The sequence below is a fragment of the Thunnus albacares genome, chromosome 24, assembly GCF_914725855.1.
Source record: "Thunnus albacares chromosome 24, fThuAlb1.1, whole genome shotgun sequence".
In the NCBI taxonomy this organism is placed as follows: domain Eukaryota; kingdom Metazoa; phylum Chordata; class Actinopteri; order Scombriformes; family Scombridae; genus Thunnus; species Thunnus albacares.
Window position 1 is genome coordinate 17,860,960 of NC_058129.1, and position 23,897 is coordinate 17,884,856.

General features: G+C 40.0%; 2 protein-coding genes across 6 annotated transcripts in view; one reads left to right on the forward strand and one right to left on the reverse strand.

The window, feature by feature from the left end:
* LOC122976244 overlaps positions 1-23,897 on the forward strand; it is a 1,153,509-nt gene that overhangs the window by 776,686 nt on the left and 352,926 nt on the right. The gene's annotated exons all lie outside the window — the stretch shown is intronic.
* Positions 546-23,616, reverse strand: nhej1 (nonhomologous end-joining factor 1). Of its 5 annotated transcripts, none has more exons than XM_044344689.1 (9): positions 23,523-23,616; positions 22,226-22,392; positions 20,835-21,047; positions 20,526-20,759; positions 19,304-19,442; positions 18,728-18,786; positions 1,826-2,003; positions 1,631-1,740; positions 546-1,035 (listed from the first exon to the last, which is right to left on the reverse strand). In XM_044344689.1, the coding sequence occupies exons 3-9, from the start codon at positions 21,021-21,023 to the stop codon at positions 955-957; spliced, it is 990 nt and encodes a 329-aa protein (XP_044200624.1). In that variant the 5' UTR covers positions 21,024-21,047; positions 22,226-22,392; positions 23,523-23,616; the 3' UTR covers positions 546-954. The 5 variants fall into 5 exon arrangements, with proteins under 5 accessions (XP_044200624.1, XP_044200622.1, XP_044200623.1 ...); XM_044344687.1 differs by having other exon boundaries at positions 1,631-1,743; XM_044344688.1 differs by lacking the exon at positions 23,523-23,616 and adding an exon at positions 23,275-23,496 and having other exon boundaries at positions 1,631-1,743.

Below are 23,897 nucleotides of genomic sequence, written 5' to 3' on the forward strand. Positions count from 1 at the left end.
TTGCTCGTGCAGAAGAAGAAGAAGCCGCTTTTCAGCAACGTTTGTCACACAGAAACACTTGAAATCTGTCGGAGTCGTGCAAGCAAACAGTGACTTTTCAACTAAAAACTTCAATAGCATTCCCAAGATGCTGCAACACCTTGAGTCAACATCTCACTGAGCTCTGAAAAGAGAGAGAGAGAGAGCGGCCGCTGCTCTATCGACCGCTGTCAGCTCATTATGTTCCCTCCATCCTTCTGTCTGAGCTCAGGAACAAAGAGATGTGACTCCACAATGCATCTTTACACGAGATTTTACAGATTTAACACAGAAGAAATGTAAAGAAGAAGATCTGGAAGCTTGTGTATGTGAAGACAAAAATGTTTTCTGAGCAAAAATGTTAAAAAGTGGAAAGTTATTGTGGACAAGAGTCTCAAATGACTCGTTTTTCAACACTAGAAAGGCCAAATCATGTCACGTTTACGGCTGTTTTAGGACGTCTCGCTGTATTTTGACCATTTTCTGTTGTTGATTTTGCAAATAACAGAAGAAAACAGCCGTCAGAATTATATTTACATCTTTAATCTTTAATCAACAGCTTGTTTGATTTCTCTAAAAACCCCCCAAAGTCCAGACTTGTGTATGTAAACCTGCTACAAACTAGAAGAAGGTTGATTAAGCTGTTTCATTATGAGCGTGATGGACTATTTTAATATTAAGTCTAATATCTCATCAAAAAATCATTAAAAATAGAAAAACAGATTTATTGACACATTTTTATCTAAAATCTGTACATATGATTTTATTTAAATCCACTTAAAGTCTTTCAAACTGTAAAAGCTTCGATGTTTAAAAATACGTTTTTAGATAAAAACCCATTTTTCCATTTTTCACCAAATGGAAAAAAAAAAAGGCAAGTTTTTTTTTAAATAGAGTTCTTAATGATGGTCTGTGTTTGTTTCCTACTGCTCGGGCTCATCTGAACAGTCCAACCACTTTCTTCTTCTTTGGTTTGGAGGACGGTCGCTCTGCAGGAGCGGACGAGACGGAGAGAGACTGTAGACGACAAGACAGAGAAGGAGGGAAATGTCTTTTATATTCTTTACTTATTATCTCTAACGTCTTTTATATAAATTCGTTTCATCTAATTTCCTGTTTTCAATCAATAAATCGTCTGATTTTGTCACTTTTAACAATGTTTAGTGAAAGTTTTGTATAAAATCTAAATTATTGTTATTATTAGTAGTATTTAATATTTAACCACATGTTTTTTTCAATTAATTTACCAATCACTTGCTCTATAAAACATCAAAAAACAAAAAAATGCCCAAGGTGATGTCATCAAAGCTTAAAAAAAGAAATCGATATTCACATTACTGTAATGTACACCAAAGAAAAACAGCTAATTCTCAAATTTGAGGGCATGAAACCATGAAATATTTGTCATTTTTGCTTAAAAAACGACCTACATGATGAATCGAGTATCAAAATAGAGGATTAATTTTATCTCAGTCGATTAAGTTGCATCTCTAGTGAAAACAGATTATTCATTTAACTTGATTAAAATCAAACTCTGCTGTTTATTTCAGACTCTTTTCATAAAAAGCTTCAGTAAAACGTGACTCAGGCTGCCGTCTTCTTCCTCTCGTACCTGCTGTGCTGTCGGTCTGTCGGCCATCTTGTCTCCAGGTGCGTCCGCCTGGCTGTTCTGGCTCTGCTCTCTGCCCGTCTCACCCGATTCCCCGCCGATCGATCCGTCACCTGCCGGACGACGACACGGTGTTTATTAGCCTGAAATGTTCAGATGTAAACTGCGAAGCTCTGACTTCCAGCTAATGAAACAAACCTAAAGATGGGGTGAGGTCGGGCTCCTCGGTGGCGAGCTGCTCCTGCTCGACGGAGCCTTCCTCTGACAGTTTGCGTTTCCGTGTGTTGCCGTGGGCGACGATGGCGCGGTACAGCTGCTGGAGGTCGCTGCTGAAGCCCAGAGAGTCCCGCTGCTCGGAGCACACCTGAGGAAGAGCCTGACGCAGGAGAGACAGGAGAGACCTCTTTATAAATCTTTGTATTTAGCTAAAGGAGGAAGAACTGAAAACAAAACGTCTCCTCATCCCCCCGGCAGAATGTCCATTTCCTTTATGTCAACCCCACACCTCCACCATTAAAAAACTACAGAAAACAAATCAGTTCAATAATAACAACAGCAGAAAAAATAATCAAAATCTATTCGTCCCAAAAACACCAAAACAAACAAACACACACAAAAAATACAGTAACTTTCCTTCCTGAGTGACTCCTGTTCCTCCAAAATGATTCAATTCTAAAATGTTCTTTGTGATGAAGAGCAGGTCTTAAAAGGTGCAAAGAACGACTAGAACTACTGATTATTTTTGTTATCAGTCAATTATCAATCTGCTTTTTATTTTCTCTATTAACTGATTCATCATTTTCTCTATAAAATTTGAGAAAATGGTGAAAAATTTCCCAAAACCTAAGTTAACATATTCAAAAGTGTCATTTTATTTGACCAAAAGTCCAAAAAATATTCTGTTTATTATCATATATGACACACAAAAAGCATCAAATAGTCAAATTGTGTGACTCTATTCCCCATTTAGACATAAAATACATTTTCTCATCAGAAAATTCATAATATGTTAGTCCCCAGGTTTTCACTCAGTCCTGTTACCCTGACACATTCTCCCCTGGGACGTTACGCAGGTCACATGATCAATAGGAAGTACCATCATTTGAGTCTCGTGAAGGACAAAAGTAAGTTCTCTCACTCTATTTTCTCTATTTTTGATGATATTGTAAGTGTGACTGAGAATGTCAATCTCAATGTTCAGTCCTGTTACCTAAATCCTTTCTTAGATATTACGTTTTTTTTTTTTTTTTAAGATAGTTTTGGAAAACAACTTGAAGGTGCTAACTGTTCTCATGCTATTAGCATTGATGCTATGTAGCTACAGTTCATGTATTTGCTAATGTTATGCTAAAAATTCAGTCCTGTTACTTACAGTCCTGTTACCCTGACACATTCCCCCCTCTAAAAATCTGAGACGTTACACAGGTCACATGATCAATAGGAAGTAGAATCATTTGAGTCTCCTGAAGGCCAAAAGTAAGTTCTCTCACTCTATTTTCTCTATTTTTGATGATATTGTAAGTGTGAGTGAGAATGTCAATCTAAGTGTTCAGTCCTGTTACCTAAATCCTCTCTTAAATATTACGTTTTTTTTTTTTAAGATAGTTTTGGAAAACCATTTGAAGGTGCTAACTGTTCTCATGCTATTAGCATTGATGCCATGTGGCTACAGTTCATGTATTTGCTAATGCTATGCTAAAAAAAAATCAGTCCTGTTACTTTCAGTCCTGTTACTCATATGAAGTATTTGTCATTTGGGAACCTTTAAAAAGAAAAAAAAAAAAAAAAAATTGGCCTGACATTGACCATTATACACATTTTGAATGGTTAAATGTTTGGTACAGTGCTGCCCAGCAATTTACAAAATGGCAATAAATTTATTTTAGAGATACATTATGATAAACTCAGTCACAAGTCCTATTTTTGTACTTTGTCAAACAAGCACAGTCAGAAAGGTTGGAATCAAACCAACAGGCGAACAAAGATGAACTGTGAAATTATGACCCACAGTTTACAGACTCACTTCCTGCTTCAACTCTGACCTATAATACTGTTCTTACTGTAACTGTGTGCTCACACTGTTTTCCTGCAGCGCCTGATTCTTACTGGCATTTATAAGGTGAGCTCACTCTCAGTTTGACCTCCAAATAAAGTGCTTTAGATAGTCTGAATAAATGTCTGACTGCTAGAGTTTCTTTTCAGTGGTGTCACTGTGGTCTCAAGTCTTAGATATTAACTTGGTGAGTTCATGATGACCAAAGGAACAAAAATAGTCTTTCCTCCTGCCTCATTATAAGGAGACAGTTATTCACCCTTTCATTTCTGGTAATTCCCTGATAATTGCCATTAGTCTTCTTCATGCTGCTTCCTGAGAGTGAACATTACTCCTTTAATGGCCTCCACTCATTGGCTTTAAGTGCTGCGTAGAACAGATGTTAAAATCAGACTATTTGTTTTTTTTTAAGGCAGGTAACTGGCTTCATCTGAGACTTTTTAAAACCTCAGATCTCATCTGATTCTCTGAGATCTTCTGACTGAACGTGGTTGGGTGTTTCAGGTTGATCCAGACTGAAGCGGGACCACACCTTCGCTGTTGGGACTCCCTCTTAATAATTAATAAACCTTTAAAGGGGACATGTCATGCATGTTTCCAGGTCTATATTTATATTCTGGGGCTGTACTGGAATATCTTTGCATGATTTAAAACCTTATTTATCTTATACTGGCTCTTTATGAAGCCCAGGCAGCATTTCATCATATGTTCACCTTTGACCTTGCTTAACATCCAACATCAGATCAGGATATAAACAACAGACAAAAAGCAGAATATGTCCCCTTTAAGGCCGTCCTCAAGGGTCATTTGTATTCTTTGGTATGTGGACTTCTCAGTACAGTGTGTCCCTAGTCTGTGTGTTTCATATCTAACTATTTGTATTCTGTATCTGCGTTGCTTGTTCTTACATAATGGACATTGTGTACCGTTCTGAGCTCTGAATTTCTTCACTGTATTTCTCTCAGTCGATCTTCAATGTGTTTAACACTATTTTTATGTGAGGAAACAGAAGTTAATCGGGACAGGAAATAAGTTTTCCCGCCTATAAAATCCACTCCATGATGAACTTGTCTGTGACAATCACCAGGGTCTGTCTTTATTTTAAGACCTGATGTGATGAAATCGGGTCACTCGCTCTATGTTTAACACTATTTTTATATGAGAAAACAGAAGACAATACAAACGCCTACAAACGACCTGAACGATGAACTTGAACCTGCGTTAACTGATCTTTTTGGCCACTTGGAGGCAGCAGAAACAAGCTGCATCATCGACTTTTAAGTTGAACTTGTTAGCAAACAGTTGCTTATTTCCACATCAAGCAGTTATGGAGCGACATTATCATTCATTTGGAGTCGTGTTTCTGTCCACCTGGTGAATGTAAGTCCAATATTCACTGTTTTTACTCTCTACCAACTCCTGAGGGAAATATCTGGCTCTTTAGCTGCTAAATGCTCCACTATGTTCACCAGCTAGTCTACAGCTAACTGTGTCTGTTTGCTGTTTGGTGCTGAGCAGGTAGTGTACAGTGGCTTTTTACAGCTTCTTCTCTGAAAACAGCTGCCTGCTGCAGCCGAAAACAGTAAAGCTGCAGCCGGAGAGCTAAACAATGAGCTGAAACTCACTATGAACCTCCGTAAAGCTGAGAGGAGCTGCAGAGATGCTATTATTGTGAAAAATATTGATTAAAGCCTCTTTAAAGTCTTGCAGTCTTGAGCTGTTCCTTTCAGTGGTGATCAGTCTTTATTTCATGACCTCACGTGATGAGATTCTGCATGTTTCCTCTCTGGATTTAAGGTTTTATTTGAACATATATCAAATCACTTTTGGACATAAAAAAGTCTGCTCTGTTCTGCAGCCTGAAAGCCAACGAATCCATGGAAATAAAAAAAGAAATAAATCAGGTGCATATGAACTTAAAGCACACAGCTTGGTGCCGTCGGGTATGTTTGTTTTATGGCCCTGCTGTGGGAGTCACATGCGCGAGGTGTGATGCAGGGTGTGATGCAGGGTGTGCCGAGGCTGCGATAAGCCTCTAATCAAAGCTGCATTATTGGCACAGCTGACCACAGGTAGACCAGCGAACAGGAACAACTGAAACACACACACACACACACGTCGGCTCTGTCAACCACAACCCTGACAGATAAGGGTGCGTGTAAACTCATGCGACATTATGCGAACGCACGGCCGACGCGTAGAAAAACACTCACTATTCACTAAATCCTTCTTTTTTTTTTTCCCCCAATGGAGAGGACAAACTCTCCAAATTAGCTCCTCAAATATTGACCGGGAGAAATTGGTGGTCTCCCGCTCGCTGTCAGGGCAGAGGGGCTCCTAAACACACTTTGGTCAGGTTTCGAGGTTTCACATTGATTTATTTTTGTTATTTGTTTGTTTAAATATCGTAAAAATAAATGTATGCTCTGGTGAGGCTTAGTTCTGCTTTGGGCACAGAGAAACCAATGTGCTGAGGGGAGAGAAAGCAGCAGAAAGCCCACCTTATTCTCTCTTTTTATTCACTTACCCCCCCCCCCACCTCCCCCCCCTCCTCTCTGGCTGCCAACCAGCTCACTTTAGATTATTTGATCTGAAATGTTGAGCTCAATTTGTTGGATCCGGCTGCCCTGAAGCGCTAAAAATCAACTGTCTTATTTGATCTTTTAAAGCTCCTCCTCTGCTCCCTATGGAAGATCAATACTGCTAAGAAAAGGGGGAAAGAAAAAAAAAAATGGATGAAAAGTTTTTGAGCCAATCACGTTACTGGTTTCTTAGCTCTGAAACACATGAGCCAATCACAGTGAAGCACCAATCAATCTCAAGAATCCATGAATGAAACATCACCAGTGTTTTAAAAGGTGTGTTTGATTATTTTGGTGTCATTTTCATGTAATTTAATTAAAGTATAAGAGTTGGTTTAAGCACAATCAGAACCAATTTGTACAATGTCAAAATAGTTGCGTAAAGAATGATAAAAGAAAGGCTGATCAATCGCTGTGTGAAGGCGGGTGTGAACGTTGCATCATCAGAGTGGGAAAGTTACAAAAATTGTTGGACACGGACCCCCGTAATCAGACGTCAGGACAGGTGTGTGTGTGTGTGTGTGTGTGTGTGGGTGTAATACTGTAAGAATTACCAGTATTCCTTTATAAATAAATGCAACACTGCTTCACCAACATTCCTGCTTTGAACACTTTAAATGTTAATGTTTTGATTCAGATTTAAACGAATCTGCCTGTTGGATAGTATTTAATTGAAATAGTCTATTTGCATTTTAAATATTACGCAATTTTTGCTGCTTATTTGCTGCAAGTATTTAGTTTTCTCATGTTGAAAAAAAATCACCAAATTACCAGCAGACTGACTCAGAAACTCATTCAGGTCCGAGACATTTATTTATCAGCACAAAATCTAAGATTCAATCTCCAACAACAATTTTCTTTGTGCTGCAAAACAAAAATACCAGAAAAATCCCAAACTCTCAGAGCGCTGCTTGCTCTGGTCATTGCGAAGCCACAAAAAAAAAAAACGGCCTAGAAAGTCAAAATGATGAGACAATAAGCAACATTTTGACGATTTTGAAGTTTTACCCATGAAGTCAAAACTATGAAATACTAAGTCAAAGATTTGATATTCTTACTAAAAATTAAAAGATAGTAAATTAAAATCATGAGATAGTCAAAATGATTTGTGACACATTAAGACAAAATTTTAGCTTCATAACAGATCATTTTTCACATAATCTTATAATTTTGACTCATGAGTACTTTCATTTTTTTATCATGCCAAACATCTATTTTTTTCTTTTTTTTGGCAGAAAAGGGCTTCCATACCTCTCTGTATTTTAGGAAAGGTACAAAAGTGTCCACAGGGCGTGCAGACAGCAGCCAGAGGATTTGTTATCTGCTGCTGCCGACCAGAAAGGAAACGCCAGACGAGGAATAAAAAAGGTGATTACGGCAGGTCAATAACCTCGCGCCTGTTTTGTCGAGCTGAGTAATGCTGTGGAAAGTTCCTCCCTGCTCTTGTAACAGAACAAAGTCCTCCAACCATGAAGGAAACAGGAGGAGGAGGAGGAGGAGGTGGAGGAGGAGGAGGGGGAGGAGGAGGGGGAGGAGGAGGTGGAGCGCTCACCTGGTGGCCACACCTCCACGCCCCGCTTCCTGCCCCCACACAGCAAAGCATCACCGGTGGGGAAGGTGATGAGAGGAGGGGAGAGCTGGCAGCGTGTGGGTGTTTGTCTATTATTAGCAGGTAAACAGCTCCGATTTTAGACGAGCTGCTGCTGCTGCTGTTGTTGTTGTTTTTTAAAGCAGGGGGGTCTGGTGCCAGCGAGTCTCACACATCCTCGCCTCTGTCGCAGACCTCATGTTTGCTTTCCCTCATTCCTCTCGACCTCGTTTTTTTTTTTTTCTCTCGGCGTGACCTCAGCTTCCCGTCCCCCGAACCCGAGAGAGAGAGAGAGAGATGTGTCGCCGCTTTTCCCGTTTGAACCCCAGAGGACTCGAGGTCACGTCCTCGTCGGAAAAAAACCGGGAGGAGGGGGAAAAAACTGCTCCAGAGGACGAGAGGTGGAGAGGTGTGGGTGTTCAGGTTGAAAAGGTTGAGTTTCAAGAATTAAAAACTGCAACAAAACACACAATTTAGCACCAAAAACAACAAAAAAGCTCAGGTGTAGAGCTGCAACTAATAATTCTCATTATCAGTTAATCTGCAGTTAATTTATCGACTAATCGATTGATTGCCTAGTCTATAAAATGTCATAAAATAGTGATCAGATGTTCAAATATCTTTTTTTGTGCAACCAACAGTCCAAAACCATATTTTTGTTAGGGTTAGGGGTAGGGGTAGGGGTTAGGGTTAAGGGTAGGGGTATGGGTAGGGTTAGGGTTAGGGGTTAGGGGTTTGGGGTTTAGGGGTAGGGTTAGGGGTTGGGGGTTAGGGGTATGGGTAGGATTAGGGTTAGGGGGTAGGGGTATGGGTAGGGGTTGGGGGTTAGGGGTAGGGTTAGGGGGTAGGGGTATGGGTAGGGTTAGGGGTTAGGGGTTAGGGGTATGGGTAGGATTAGGGTTAGGGGTATGGGTAGGATTAGGGTTAGGGGTGAGGGGTTAGGGGTAGGGTTAGGGGTAGGGGTAGGATTAGGGGTTGGGGGTTAGGGGTTAGGGGTAGGGGTAGGGTTAGGGTTAGGGTTAGGGGTGAGGGGTTGGGGGTTAGGGGTAGGGTTAGGGGTAGGATTAGGGGTTGGGGGTTAGGGGTTAGGGGTAGGGGTAGGGTTAGGGTTAGGGTTAGGGTTAGGGGTGAGGGGTTGGGGGTTAGGGGTAGGGGTATGGGTAGGATTAGGGTTAGGGGTGAGGGGTTGGGGGTTAGGGGTAGGGTTAGGGGTATGGGTAGGGTTAGGGTTAGGGGTTAGGGTCCCTCACACCCTCCTCACACACACCTGGATGGAGTCGGGAGTCTTCACTGTGTCGTTTTAGTACATCAGAGCTTTAAATATGTCTCTGCGTTTTGCTCTGACGTCACGCAGCACCTCGTTTTACCTCCGACCTCTCCTCTGTCCTCACTGACCGCTCGCTCGCTGTCATCACGTCTCCCCCCCCGTCGGAGTGATGACAGATAGGAAGCTGCTAATCTGAGCTGAAGCTTTTACATGCGGCCCGACGGTCTCGTTAACAAGTCACAATAATATCTCGGTTACAGATAAAAACACCTCGTGAAGTCACCGCGAGGCAAAAAACGGCCGACCAGGTCTAATTTGGGTTTTTTTTTGTTTGTTTGTCATGAAAAGAATGAACTGTTGGTGTCATATTCAACAAGAGAAGAAGAAGTGCTTAAACACAACACTTTGGTTAGAAAACGTCACCTTTTCCACAAAGTTTTGTCTTTCAGAGCCTGACAAACCAGTATCAGCATATTTACTGGCACTTGACCTGCAAATACCACACATACAGCACGTGCCATGTCATTTAACGCCTGTAATACATTAACCAATTAATTGCTTTGTCTACAAAACCTCATAAAACTGTAAAAAAATGCCCGTAATAGTTTCCCAGAGTCAAAGACGACAACTTAAAATGTCTCCTGGTTCTCCATATATTCATGTATACTCTTCAAAATCTGTTTCTTCATATATATATATATAATAAAGTTATTGTTTGACTGTAAAATATCCAAAACCTTTTCTTCAAACCATTAAATTTGTGGGATAATTACTACAAAATGTTTTACTTTATTATAAGTGTGTAGAAAACAAACATCACCTGATTCACTGTTATTAGATTTTATTCATTATTTCTTTAAAATATGGACCTATTTATTCATATTTCACACTGCTCTGTAGCTTCTATTTTATCTTCTATTTCATTTTACTCCTTTTAAATCTTATTTATGTGTCTTTTTTATTGCTTTGTCTTTCTTTTCTTTCTTGCCTTGTTGTTGAAAGGTGCTATAAAAATAAATCTGTCAGAAAATCAGATTTGTTCTTTTTTTATTCTCTAATATCTGGTTTTGGCTGTAAGAGTCTCACACTGTTGCTAGTTTTGAATCAGCTGATGTCAACCGACAACTGAAGTCCTTTTAAAGTCCACATGACAAACGTTTGTGGCTCACGTCAGTTCCAGCTCTGTGACGCCTCCTTCACTGCTCTAACAGGTGTTGTTGTAACAAGTGTTCAGTGTCAAAAAAAACCAAAAAAAAACCGGTGTTGCGCCCGGCGTGTTCACGACAAGTGCTCTCGCCGTGTTTTGTGTTGCTGCTCTGATGCTGCTCGCAGAGGCTCGTGATGTCTTTTGCGGGACGCCGCACTCGGCCGGTCCAGGCTGGGGCTCGGCCCAGTGGCCAGCAGCTGAAGAGGGGGGAGCAGCCAGGCCACAGAGGGCCTAATTACAGACCCAGACTGGGGACAACCCTGTGGAAACTGTGTGCAACTGACAGACGGCACAGCAGGAGCAGGAGGAGGAGGAGGAGGAGGAGGAGGAGGACGATCTACTGTGTGTAGATGTTTTTGTTTTACTCTTGACTACTCTGCACACTCACACAGCGTAGAAACATTATTCATTAAGTCTGTAAAATGTCAGAAAATACTACATAATACAGATTCAGCCACACGGCGCCTGCTGGATACGACACGGCGAGCCGACGGACCAATCACAGTATCCAAATGTGCATCATCACGCAGCCGGCTCGCGAAACTCAGATCAAACTGTCAAACCAGGCCGTGCTGATCAAATATGAATCAATATTCTGTTGCTGCATCGTCTATTTTACGCCTCAAATGCTTCCAGAAACAAACTTTGTTGTTTTGTTCAGCTGTAAAATGAGTAAGTTTGTTGAAAACAGTCTTCAGTTATAAGACTCACTGCTAAAGCACACAGACTCGTCCTGAGAGTTTCCTTCTCTTCAGAGAAAACTGACAATAACTGGATAAATACTGTGTCGAGGAAGCTGAATGATCCTTTAATGTGAATCCATCCTGAACTCGCCTACTTACCACCCAGACCCTGAATTCCTCAGGTATGTGAGATAAGAGGCCGCTCGCTCCTGTTTATGAGAGCAGCAGCGGTCAATGATTTACAGAGGAGAAGAAGAAGAACTTTTCCCACATTCCTCTTCCTCTCCTGCACCTTGCTTAAGTACTGAACACAGCTTCACCTGTGAAACCATCAACTGACCCCTAACTGGAAGTGCTTGTCTCCCTCCGCAGGCAAAAAGAAGCAGACAGATACTTGAGAGTCTCCTTAATAAAATCTTCAATGTTACTTCAAAGAAACAGAAGCTTCTGCTGCAGCAAAACTGGAGTTAAAAACACGACTGAGTGACCCACAATAAGTAGATTCTACTCTGTGACAGGAGTGACGGTGACTTACTCAAGTGCTTATGTAACCGGTTTACATCCTTCTACTTTGCATTGTCACATTACTGAATATGAGGCCGCTGCATGCAGCCGTCGTGTTTCTGCTCTTTTATTGGCTGTGATAGAGAGCGGGGATCCTGCTTTACCGTCAGATGTCCGTCACAAGTGCGTATGAACTGCGTTCGCACTGACATCAGCTCATTTGAATGGTTGCAGCGGTTCGACTTTTGCTGCAACGCCACATGATGTCATCCAGCAAGGGCCAATCAACAGCAGGCTCATATTCCTGTTGGATTCCTTTAATGTGATCGCTGCATTTTGACTGTTTAAAGTTGTAAAATCTTGTCTGTTAGTATTTAAAAATCACTGTGCAGCATTTTGATGTTTGTTGAGTCTTTAAATGCGTTAATCTGCCGCTCCAAGCCGACTTCCTGAGGCCTGTTTCATGAAAGCTCATGGGTTGCGAGCATGTTGTTTGTTTTGTTTTATTAAATGTGTTAAAATTAGCATGAGAGGAAACGATCACATGTTGCAATTTAGGCCTCAGGATTGCATTTCATTGTCTCTCTAGTAAACAAAGCAACACGCCTCCACAAACACAACCGCCTGCAGCGTTTTAAAGTCTGAATGCTGAAAGCTGAAAGCAGCAGATTTCTTTCTTTTTCTTCCGTCTCGCTTCATGTCGTCTTCGCTCTCGACAATCTCCAGCAGCGTCAGGAAGTTAACTCAAATGGAAACAAGATGATGGAAGAAGCAGCCTTCATGTGGCGTCTTCACAGAGCTGACGTTAAGTTATTATTTCAGTCATTTTTGTCAAAATTTCTCCGGTTCTAGCATCTCAGATGTGATGATTTGCTGTTTTTCTGTCATGTTTTTCTTTGAATTGATTATCTGAAGGTTTTGGACTGTTGGTTGGACATTGATTTAGTCTCTGAGAAACATTTTTTAACATTTCATAAACTAAAATAAACAGCAGATTAACTGATAACTGAAATTATCATTATAAACTCCAGATTATCACCTAAAATCTTGTAAAAAGCCTGAAACCAGAGGAGTAGCAGCATTAATGATAAGCTGTAACATACAGGTGTCCACATATAAAAGAGAAAAAACTGTCTGCATGTTTTCAAGTCATTTCTCTGCTTTTCTTTATGTATTCGCGTTAAAAATCTTTCTTAAATAATTCAGTTTCCTTCCTCGCCAGGCGTTAAAGCGATTAATATCTGCAGCTTCTCTTCATTCTTTAAGTCACGTTTGGCTGCTTCCAGTCAAAGTGTGTATTTTGGAATCCATCAGCCGCTGTGGTGAGTGGATGAAAAAAAATTACGGTTTCCTGCCCTGCTCTTAACTTAGAGCCTCTGGTTGAAGCAAACAGATATTAGGATTTGACTCGCATGGCTTCATGTGGAGAGCTACGTAGCATTTAAGGATCACTTCTTCACCCGTCTGAGCACGTAATCAGTACTTTTACTGGAGATGGAAAAAGAAGAGTTTTCTTATTGATTCCCGTTTTGTTTTTAAGCAGTTTCAAGTTAACTCGACACAAAAACCTGACCAGGAAAACCTTCAATTTAAGCAAGAAAAGCAGGAAATTTGAAGTAGGGAGTGCCAAATTTGGAAGCCGCAACATTTTGGCTCAATTATGTGATTCTGTGCAGCTCGAGTGAGGTGTTTTGGTCAGAAGTGGCCACTAATTGTCAGATGTCATTATACTGCTGCTGCTGAACGGTTGCCGTGGAGCTGTGAAGCCGCCGTCTCATGAAACAGGAAGCGGGCGACGTTCCCGAACGGTGACAATTCAATTCAGAGCTGACAACGGAGCGTGACGCTGCTGCTGCTGCTGCTGCACGACTCGCTGCGGCGTAAACTCCACAGCATGCGTCACCACACACACACACACACACACACACACACACATACACACACTCATGCACGTAAACATAAAGATTATAAAAAATAAAAAAAAAAAACAGCCTCAGTGACACACACACACACACACACACACACACACACACACACACCAACACTCAGCTCTGAAAAACCAAAAGCATGCGTCACAGCCGGCTCTGTGTGGACAAGCAGACACTCCCCTCTGCCAGGTCAAGAGCTGCTGCCACCACACACACACACACACACACACACACACACACACACACACACACACACACACAGAGTCCAAATTTAGGTCCTAAGGGAAGCTGATGTGATCCTAAAAGGATTTGAACATTTTTTTCATCCTTCAGCTCCATGACCAGCTTCAGCTTGTGCCCAACTTAAATCCGAGTGTGTGTGTGTGTGTGTGTGTGTGTGTGTGTGTGTGTGTGTATATCAGTGGGAAGCGCAGGGCTAATTCCAACCATGTAAATGTTGACCTGAGCTGGGTGGGGTGTTTGTGCGGTGACGGGGGTTGGGGAGGGGCTTCCACGGAAAAGCTGCAGTAGAAAATAAAAGCTCCTGCTGCTCCTGTCATCATCACTGTCCCTCTGCCCTCACGTCTCCCTTGGTGTGGCGAACGGCAGGCCACAAATGGCGCAAGCACAAACACGCACTTGTGGATATGGGTAAAGTGGGGTGATGAGGCGGAAGATTTTTTTTTTTTTTGAAGATATTTGTCGGCTCGGCTCCCGTTTGGCACTCGGCACGTAAATAACTGTGTAAATGTCAAAAAAGTTCAAGTTCAAGGAAGAAAAAACTTGACGCTGGGTGATTTTTACAAGAACAGGAGACACATACAGACTCTGTTAGAGCGTTTACGTGCTCGACTTAAATCACATGATGTCCACAAGCGACCTCCATATATCAACACGTAGCTGACAAGAAATCACTAAAGAAAAGTAGAAATAACTTGACATTAAAAGTGCCACAAAAGCTCTTAAGGGCGAGTCTGTTTCTTTTCTCTGGTGCACTTACTCCTCATTTACATGTGGTATTCACATGTGATCTTTATCTGGATAATGACATCTGATCCATGAGTGTTTGCATTCACACGTGGTATTTAAATACATCCTCTTCTTCTCAGCTGTGCCCGCATTCTGATCTGATCTCATTAAATGCAAATTAGCTGGGCTTTTTTTTTTTTTTGCAAAGGGGAAGACGTGTTGCTACTGACACTATTTGTAGTTTTTTTTTTTTTTTTAAACGGGGCTCGCTTTAGCTCGGCAGGAAGAGGCAGGAGGGCTGATTTTTTTTTTTCTCCTATGAAGGTGGTCACGCTGTACGGATTACATCTGCGTACGTGCGTTCTGAGGACATTTACAGCCGCGTTAACGTGTGTTTTTCAAAGATAATGGAATCCAGATACAGACCAGGTGAAGTTTAATCTCCATAAACACTAAAATCTCCTTATTATTGGTATCTATATTGATTAAGGCTCCCAGTGTGACAAAATCAATCCTGATATTTGGTTTATAATGATATAAAAACAGAAAAAAGGTCATCTTACTGGCTTATTCTGGGAGTTTTAACCACATCTTACAGTCCTCTGTGGTTCATACGTCCTGAAGTCATGTGATGAGCTGTCTCCATGACGATGAAGACTGTGAGATGTGGTTGAAAGGTAGTAAGTAATGAACTTTTGCGCTCAGAGAAAAACACATTTAAGAAGCCAAAAAAACAGAGAATATTTGGCTTTAAAACAATTAATTGATTATCAAAACTGTTTAACTGACTTGACTGATTTAAGCGGACAAAAGAGCGTGATGGATGTCGCCATGGAGACGGACACAAACGGAGACACAAACACAAGTCAGTGAAGTGGTCACACAGCAAACACACACACACACACACACACACACAAGCATGCAAAAGGTCCTACCCTGACAGATAAATACTGCATACACACGCCAAACGCCTTCACACACACACACACACACACACACACACACACACGATTCTCCCTTTGACGCGACATTTTTCCCAGACACTTTTTATTTCAGTTTGGACTTTGGTCTCGTCGCAGCCCGGTGGAATTTGCCACGTGAGAGAAGGCTTTGATCCACCGCAGCATTTTCTTCTTCTTCTTCTTCTTCTCCTTCTTCTTCTTCTCCAGAAGCAGGCAGATAACAGAGCCGTCACTGTGACGTTAATGTAACTTTCCATGACTCGCCGTACCTGCGGCTCTCAAGTGCCTAAAAATGTGATTCTTTCCTGGTTTGTTGGTGTTGTTTGGCTTTAAGAAAAAGGACAAACAGGCTGGTTTCCTCTCTGAAAAAACCACCACATGATGCAACTGATGAGTCAAACAAAACAAACCCTTGGTGTATTCTCGCAAACTGACCTGTGGAGGGAAATTTCCCTCCGATCAACGTTCACCTTTAAAAAAAGAAATTCAATGACCTTCACATGAAACCAGGTTTCATATTTTTAGAACAATGTTTCTATTCTGCAGAGAAACACGAAGGACAAAAGTGCAGCAAAAGTTCAGCTTATTATAGTTTTTTAAATGATCAGGAAATCAAAATCGGTAGAATTACAGTCCAGGTATCATCGGATAATTCATTTGTAAATCAAAAACCAAAAAACGGTAAATCTGTTATTTGTTTGATTACATGTAAATAACATCACTCATTATAATTGATTTACAGTAGAGAGAAAATTTACTGTATTTTTTACTGTAATTTTTACTGTAATTGATCCGGGTATCATCGGGTAATTCGTAATTCATTTGTAATTCAAAAACCAAAAAACGGTAAATCTGTTATTTGTTTCAAAATAAAAAACAAAAAAACGTTTTTGGTGTCAGAATCAAATAATGAAAAACCAACCCGGCCCATTTCTGGTTTTTGCTGATTCGTTTTATCGTTATTCCTTTTTTGGCTTGAATATCGAGCAGGTCTGCCGACATCGAGCCAATTCCTTTTTGCATTTGAAACCAAAAACGGAAATCACGTGATCTATTCCTTCTTTGTTTCCCAACGAAAATCCAGAAAACCAAATTCAAAAAATTTTGGTTTAGAAATCAAGTATTTTTGTCAGTTTTGTACGATAGCAGAAGCAGCTACCATTAGCCTACCCATGATCCTAAGCGACCGTTGCTATGGTGAAGATGCCAGCGACAGCCGCGCGCGCGTGTAAACGGGATGAAGACGAGATTATAAAACTGAACTTTACATTTCACATCCCTCATTTAAGCCCTACAAACTGGACTTTAGATTGTGCATTTTATTCAACCTCCGCTGTTACATCATGTAATTATTTATTAATTATTTATGTTTAATTTATTCTCTCGTCACCTTTCTTATATTTCATAGACTTCGTTTCTTTGTCCATAACACACATTATTTTCTTTACAGTTCAATATACAGTAAAGTACGTTGATCCCGATCATAACCAATAATCTGCAGTACTACATAATGTTATACTGACTATATGTTAAGGCTGTCGCTGGCATCTTCACCATAGCAACGGTCGCTGAGGATCATGGGTAGGCTAATGTAGCCGCTACCGTACAAAACTGACAAAAATACTTGATTTCTAAACCAAAATTGTCTTTTGAATTTGGTTTTCTGGATTTTCGTTGGGAAACAAAAAAGGAATAGATCACGTGACTTCGTTTTTGGTTTCAAATGCAAAAACGAATTGGCTCGATGTCGGCAGAACTGCTGGATATTCAATCCAAAAAGGAATATTTATAAAACGAATCAGAAAAAACCAGAAACCGGCCGGGTTTGATTGGTTTTTAGTTATTGGATTCTGACACCAAAAACGTTTTTTGTTTTGAAACAAATAACAGATTTACCGTTTTTTGGTTTTTGAATTACAAATGAATTACGGATTACCCGATGATACCCGGACCAATTACAGTAAAAATTACAGTAAAAAATACAGTAAATTTTCTCTCAACTGTAAATCAATCATAATGAGTGATGTTATTTATAATCTGTACCTGAAGTGATTTTTTTTGTGACATGTTTGTGACTAATTGAGCTGTTTTTCTTCAACTTTTATAAACTAACAATGTTTTCATCTCAACGTGATCGATCAGTCGTCTCCTGCTGAGCTCAACTAATCAAAATTTTGATGATTAATTACCAGATAAAAGTGTTCTGAGGTAACCTCATTAATTATGTCTTTGGTTGGTGTCATACTGTTCATCCACAAAGCTTCATGATTGAGAAAAATATAATAATTTCTTTAAACAAAGGCGGGAGCAGACTTTATTGACCCTCTGATGGTAAGATTTATGAATTTTATTGTGTATTTGAACAACAATTTAAGACATAAACCGAGCAATTAAAGCTTCAGAAAAGGCCTGTAGTTGTATTATTTGTAATGTAATCACTGTGAAAGAGGCGCCTACAGAAAACTACTGCATTACTTAATATATTAACACATATTTATTCTTTGTTTATGCCACAATCGGCCATTTTCCTGATTAACATGTTTGTCATTTATCATGTAAAATATTAAAAATCTGCACATTCCAGTTTCTCAAATGTAAAAATTTGCTGTTTTAGTCAGTTTCACTTTTATAAAAATGGATATTTTCAGATTTTTTTGGTTGTCAGATGGTCAAAATGTGCAGTTTGAAAACATATTTTCAAGTTCTGGGAACCTGTGAGGACATTTACTATTATTTTACAACATTATTCTGTGTTTGAATCTGATTGAAAGAAAAGAAAATAATCAAGCTGCAGCTCTGATTGTTTGGAGAATTTGGTTTCCAAGTGTTGACAAAACGTCTGTTCTGAACATCTCTCAAACACAAGCATGACCAAAAACCGTTAAAACAACCTGAAATAGTAATAAAAAAATGTAAAAAAAAAAATAAATAAACAGTGAGGGAGCAGACAGACACACCTTGGAAATTCCTCAGGTGGATCTGAAATACTCGCTCAGTTAATCAGTCTCACACACACACAAAGTGAATCGGAGTCAGAGGTCAACAAAGCCGAAGATGAGAAATTCCACACTTGAATACAGTAAACACGCAGACAGAAAACGAAAAAAAAAACCCTCCTCTCTTTGTCCTGACTGGCTGACAGAACCACGCAGCGTCTTTGGAAGCGCGTTGTGGCCGCTTGTGTTTCAGGCAGAGAGCGCCGTCTGTTCCAGCGGCCGCAGCGTTTTATCATGTGGTTCCCGCCGCGCTCGCCACAGGACGGTAAAAACAGGCCCAAACAACAGGCTGCAGGGACTGTGGTGTGTGTGTGTGTGTGTGTGTGTGTGTGTGTGTGTGTGTGTGTCGCTGACCTCTCACCTTTGACATGAAGTCCTCTTTGTAGATTTGCTCGTTAAAAGCATCCGTCTGCAGGCGCTCTGGGTTCAAACACACAAACATGTATTTATTATAAACACATATAAACAGTCTCAATCTTTTATTTTACCTTTTTTTTTTTTAATTGATATGGTTTAAACAGACTCGGTTTGTTCTATATTTATCACGTAAGTTGCCAATAAAGCTTGTTTTTAAACCTACAATAACTGATTTTTTTTGTCAGCTTGGAGGCAACAGAAACATCCAGCAGTTATGGAGCAACATTATCATTCACGTGGAGTCGTGTTTCTGTCCACCTGGTGAATGTAAGTCCAATATTCACTCTGTTTTTACTCTCTACCAACTCCTGAGGGAAATATCTGGCTCTTTAGCTGCTAAATGCTCCACTATGTTCACCAGCTAGTCTACAGCTAACTGTGTCTGTTTGCTGTTTGGTGCTTTTTACAGCTTTTTCTCCAAAACTGACGCTATGAGAGCGCTGAGAGTGAACCAGAACAGTAAGGTTGCAGCCGTACAGGTAAACAAAGTGTGTGTGTGTGTGTGTGTGTGTGTGTGTACCTCTGCTGAGTGTGGCTCCGTTCTCTCTGTAGTCCTGGATCTCTGCGTCCTTCCTGACCAGCAGACCTCCCAGCTGCTCCACCTGCCGCTGCAGCAGGCGGCTCATCGCCAGCAGAGGGCGCAGCAGCTGAACACATACCTGAAACACACACACACACACATAAATGACTGTAGGGCTGCAGCTAATCTAATCTACTTTCATTAGTAATTAATCTGGTGATATTTTTCTTGATTTGGTCTTTAAACCATCAGGAAACAGTGAATAAAGATGATTTCCTCAAAATGATGTCATGATGTCTGGATTTCTGATTTTTCGTTGATTAAACAGCAGAATTAATTAATTTAAAATGTGAGACAAAGAAAAGCAGGAAATTCTCACATTTAAGGACTTGAAGACATTAAATGTTTGCCACTTTCTGCTTTAAAAAATTACTTCAGCAATTAATCAATTATCAAAATTGTTGGCAATTAATTATGTCGATCAACTGATCCTTGCAGCTCTACGTTATTTATGTCTGCAGTATCTTATAAACTTATAAACTCTTATAAAATAAACTTTTACACACTTGATCTTTTGTATAACTTCAATTTTTGGAATTTTTGTGTTTTCATTTTTTTTTGATTTTTCACAACTTTTTAACTTGAATTTAGTGTCAAACTTCACTTCAAACCTTCCTAAAAGTCTTTTTTTGAAATTAAATAAACATTTATTCAAGTAACACAATAGACATTTTAATTATTTAATAATAAAAGTTTCCTAATTGTTATTTGGATTTTCCTAAAAGAGCATTAAAAGCATCTTTATTAAGCTCTTATATCAGGTTTAAGCTGATTTCTGATGCCATCTGTTCTGTACTGAAGCTGTCAATCAGCAGTATCTTCAGCTGATGATCAATACTTCAATTATTCGAGTTTTATTGTGAAAAAATGTGTGATTTTCAGTGTTTCCTTCAAAATGTGAAGTTTGACAAGGCGGAAAAGCCTCTAAAACATTATATGAACTTTAATTTAGTTATTATTACTTTAACTGTCATTATTGTTAATTATATTATATGATGTGTTTGTTTATATTTATTTATTGTGGACATTTGATGTATTGAAGATCACTTTTGTTTCTGTTTTGCTTCCAGGTGACAATAAAAAGTTCAAGTATAAAAAACTGTCCAAAAAGCTAAACATCACAGCTGTCCGTAACATCAGTCATGTGACCTGTGGGTCGTACCAGTGTGACGGGGGCGGGGGTGCAGTGGAACTCCCAGTAGAAGGGAAGCCCCGCCAGCTCGCTCTTCAGCCTCATGCTGATGTCGCCGTCTTCCTGTCGGGTCAGAGAGATCTGAGCCTCGCCGCCGTCGGCTCGCCCGCCGCCGCCGCCGCCGTCTGACAGGCAGGGCTGAACCACCTCACACAGGTGGGAGAAGAAAGCTTTGACCGGCGCTCGCAGACGCCTGTTCAGCTCCTGGGAGACAGAAAACAAAAAAAAAACTAGAATTATGGAGTAAAAGGAGCATCATCTCCTCAGTGGTGTGTGTACCTGCGCTCGGCTCTGGATGGCAGCAGAGTCCATCCTCTCCTCCCACACACACTGCATGTCCGTCAGCAGGACGTGGTACGCCGTCTCACCGAACCAGCTCTTGGTGAGGAGCTGGCAGCCGCTGATGTTCACAGGAAGCCAGGGACGCTGCAGGAGGACGTCGGCGGGGGCTCCGAGGGGCTCCGTCATGGCAGAGAGTGACAAACAGAGACGCTGAACGGACAAGAAAGACGTTAAAGTTAGAAGAGACGGACACTCTCCTGGTTCAATCATCAGTGCAGAAGATAAACAACTGAGTTAGAAAACATCAACACACTGAACACAATCTCAGCTGTTTGTTTACATATAAAAACAATCCCAAATTACCATAAACAAGGTGTCATCACACCACAGTTACATTGATACTTTTCAGTTTAAATGCTCTATGATACATGATAAGGTAGTTTCCTATGTATGCTTAATGCACTTTAATGTCTCATTTTTAATGTTTTATTCTTTTATTCTTTATTTTTCATAATGTTTTGTTATTTTTTTTAACGTATTTTAATGTTTTTCTTATGTTTACAGCACCTTGAGTTACAACTACTGTATGAAAAGTGGTAAACAAATAAATAAGCTTAAATACAAGAAGGTATTTAAACTTTAGAAGAAAATGAAGGTATAAAAAATATAAATAACAAAGAAAGAAAGTATAGTGTGCAAGATTGAGTTGGTATAGGCAGCTGAAACTGCCTGTACCAACTCATATATATATATATATATACATATATATATATATATATATATATCAGAATAAACAGAGTTCAGTAGTGGTATACATATATATGGTCAACCACATCCCTCTGAAAGTCTCAGCAGCATTAATGTTGTTGGTGACGTCTTCAAATGTCCAAAACATAAAGATATTCAGTTTACTGTCACATATGATGCAGAGAAGCTTCAAGTCATCACATGTGAGAAGCTGCAACCAGCAAATGTTGACATTTCTACTTAAAAACGTCTAACGATTGGATTGGGGATTAATCGATTCATTGTTGCAGCTGTAGGTATATTTCCTTCTGTATATAACTTCAGCTGTAAGAAGAAAAAGATGGTACGTTGTTGTTATCTTCATGCCAAAAATACAACTGCTGTGTGCTGAAAAAAAAACACTAAAGCATCTCTGAATCAACAGCTGCATTTTTCTTTCCCAATCAGAGCGATTATTCAGGGTTGAGTGTAAACTAAAGTACGTGTGGTGCAGTTTTATTTACTCCAAATTGACAGTTTAACATTGAGGGTAAAAGCTCCAAACAGAAGCATGTTTTTAATTGTTCCTGGAAGTGAACCCACACCCAAAAACACACTGTGTAATTTTCTTTTTTAACAAACGTGTTGTTTTAATCACTCACCTCACAGGAATGCGCCCCCGAAAGCCGGGACTGAGATCTGTAAAAGCCGCTTTACAGACACCGTTCGGGCCGCATAATCACAAGCTTGCAGGGGGGGGGGGGGGGAGACCGCAGCGGCAGCTCCTGCGGGTCACCGGCTCCTCTCCGCCTCTGTAATGGAGCCGTTTCTGGAGGAAAAAAACAAACAGTATTTCTCGTCAGTCTCATTTAAAACAAGACGCACGTTTCGGAGGTTGACTCATGCCAATTTGGAAATACCAAACATACCAAAAAAGTAACTTTGAGACTGGAATATACAGCCAAACAAAGCTGAAGAGTGGTTAAAGGGTATGACAGGAAGTAGGGCTGGGCAATATATCAATATTATATCAATATCATGATACAAGACTAGATATCGTATGTTAGATTTTGGATATCGTAATATCTTAATATGGCATAAATGGTTTTAAAGGCTGCATTATCGTAACATGATGTAATATCCTGAGCTTACCAGACTGTTCTAGCTGTTCTATTATTTACCTTTAACCACTTATCATTATATCCACATTACTGATGATTATTTATCACAAAGCTCATTGTGTAAATATTTTGTGAAAGTCATCCCTACAATATTGTCGCAATATTGATATTGATATTTATTGATATATCTTCCTGCCCTTAGAGAAAGATGTCTGTAGGCAGAAGGCGTCAAACCAGACTTCATTCATAGATTCGTCGATTTAACGTTTTACTCGCTTATAAACAACAACACTTAAGGTACAGCATATTAATTAAAAACATATCTTTATCAGTAGGTGATACTCTTCAATTCGGCAGCACTTAACTGATAAAACTGACTGCAGTTAAAACAAAAAGACCCTTATTTTTTAGGAGTACGGCTCCACAGAAAGACGCTTTTATGCCCGAAATTACACCAAATCCCGTTTACACATCTATGAATCTAACTTTGCCGACATTATCAGCAAACATATGAATGAGCTAGCTCATGAGTTAAAGGCCTGACTGCATCATTTGGAGCTCCTCTTTAATTCGGCGATAATTTCACTCACAAAGTAATCGATTTTATTGTTAAAATGTCCACTATTAGTTTTACACCGCTGGAGTTTAGCTAGGTAATTCACGGCAAAAAAAAAAGCTGGAAACGACACCGGAAGTTCGTTTGTTTTTCTTTCTTTATGGACTTTTTCTGACATAATTAAACGTGTCTCAGTCATTGTTCTTCTGTAGCAGTTTATAACACAGCTGGAGACGCTTTAAAACACGAAGAAAAGGGAATTAATGCCACTAAAGTACAAACGTTTGGCGACTAGAGGCGCTGCTCCTCCGCCGCTTCCTGTTGATTTTTTTCAGATTCCAACACCGACGTCAAACAACAGCGCATTACGAAGGTTCCGCTTAAATTGACAATTATTATAATCATTGTTTTATTAACAACAATGAAAATAGTAGTTTTTTGTTGTCAAATTTTTATTATTATTTTACCCGAATGAATGTAGATCATCAGCATTAGCCTACAGTAGTGAATAAAAGTAATAGACACTATATTTACCAGGACTGGTCAGTAAAGTGCAACAGTGATATGACAGACCCACAAAAAGCACACATACAAAGTCACTCTAAGTCACTATAATAAATGCACACCCACACACATCCTACCCACAACCAACCAACC

Coding starts and splice junctions, on each gene's coding strand:
- nhej1 (XM_044344687.1), bottom strand. CDS start 21,023: ATGACGGAGCCCCTCGGAGCCCCCGCCGACGTCCTCCTGCAGCGTCCC. Junction 20,760..20,834: donor CCATCCAGAGCCGAGCGCAG/GTACACACACCA, acceptor TCTGTCTCCCAG/GAGCTGAACAGGCGTCTGCG. Junction 2,004..18,727: donor AAGAGGACTTCATGTCAAAG/GTGAGAGGTCAG, acceptor CTCCTGCGTCAG/GCTCTTCCTCAGGTGTGCTC.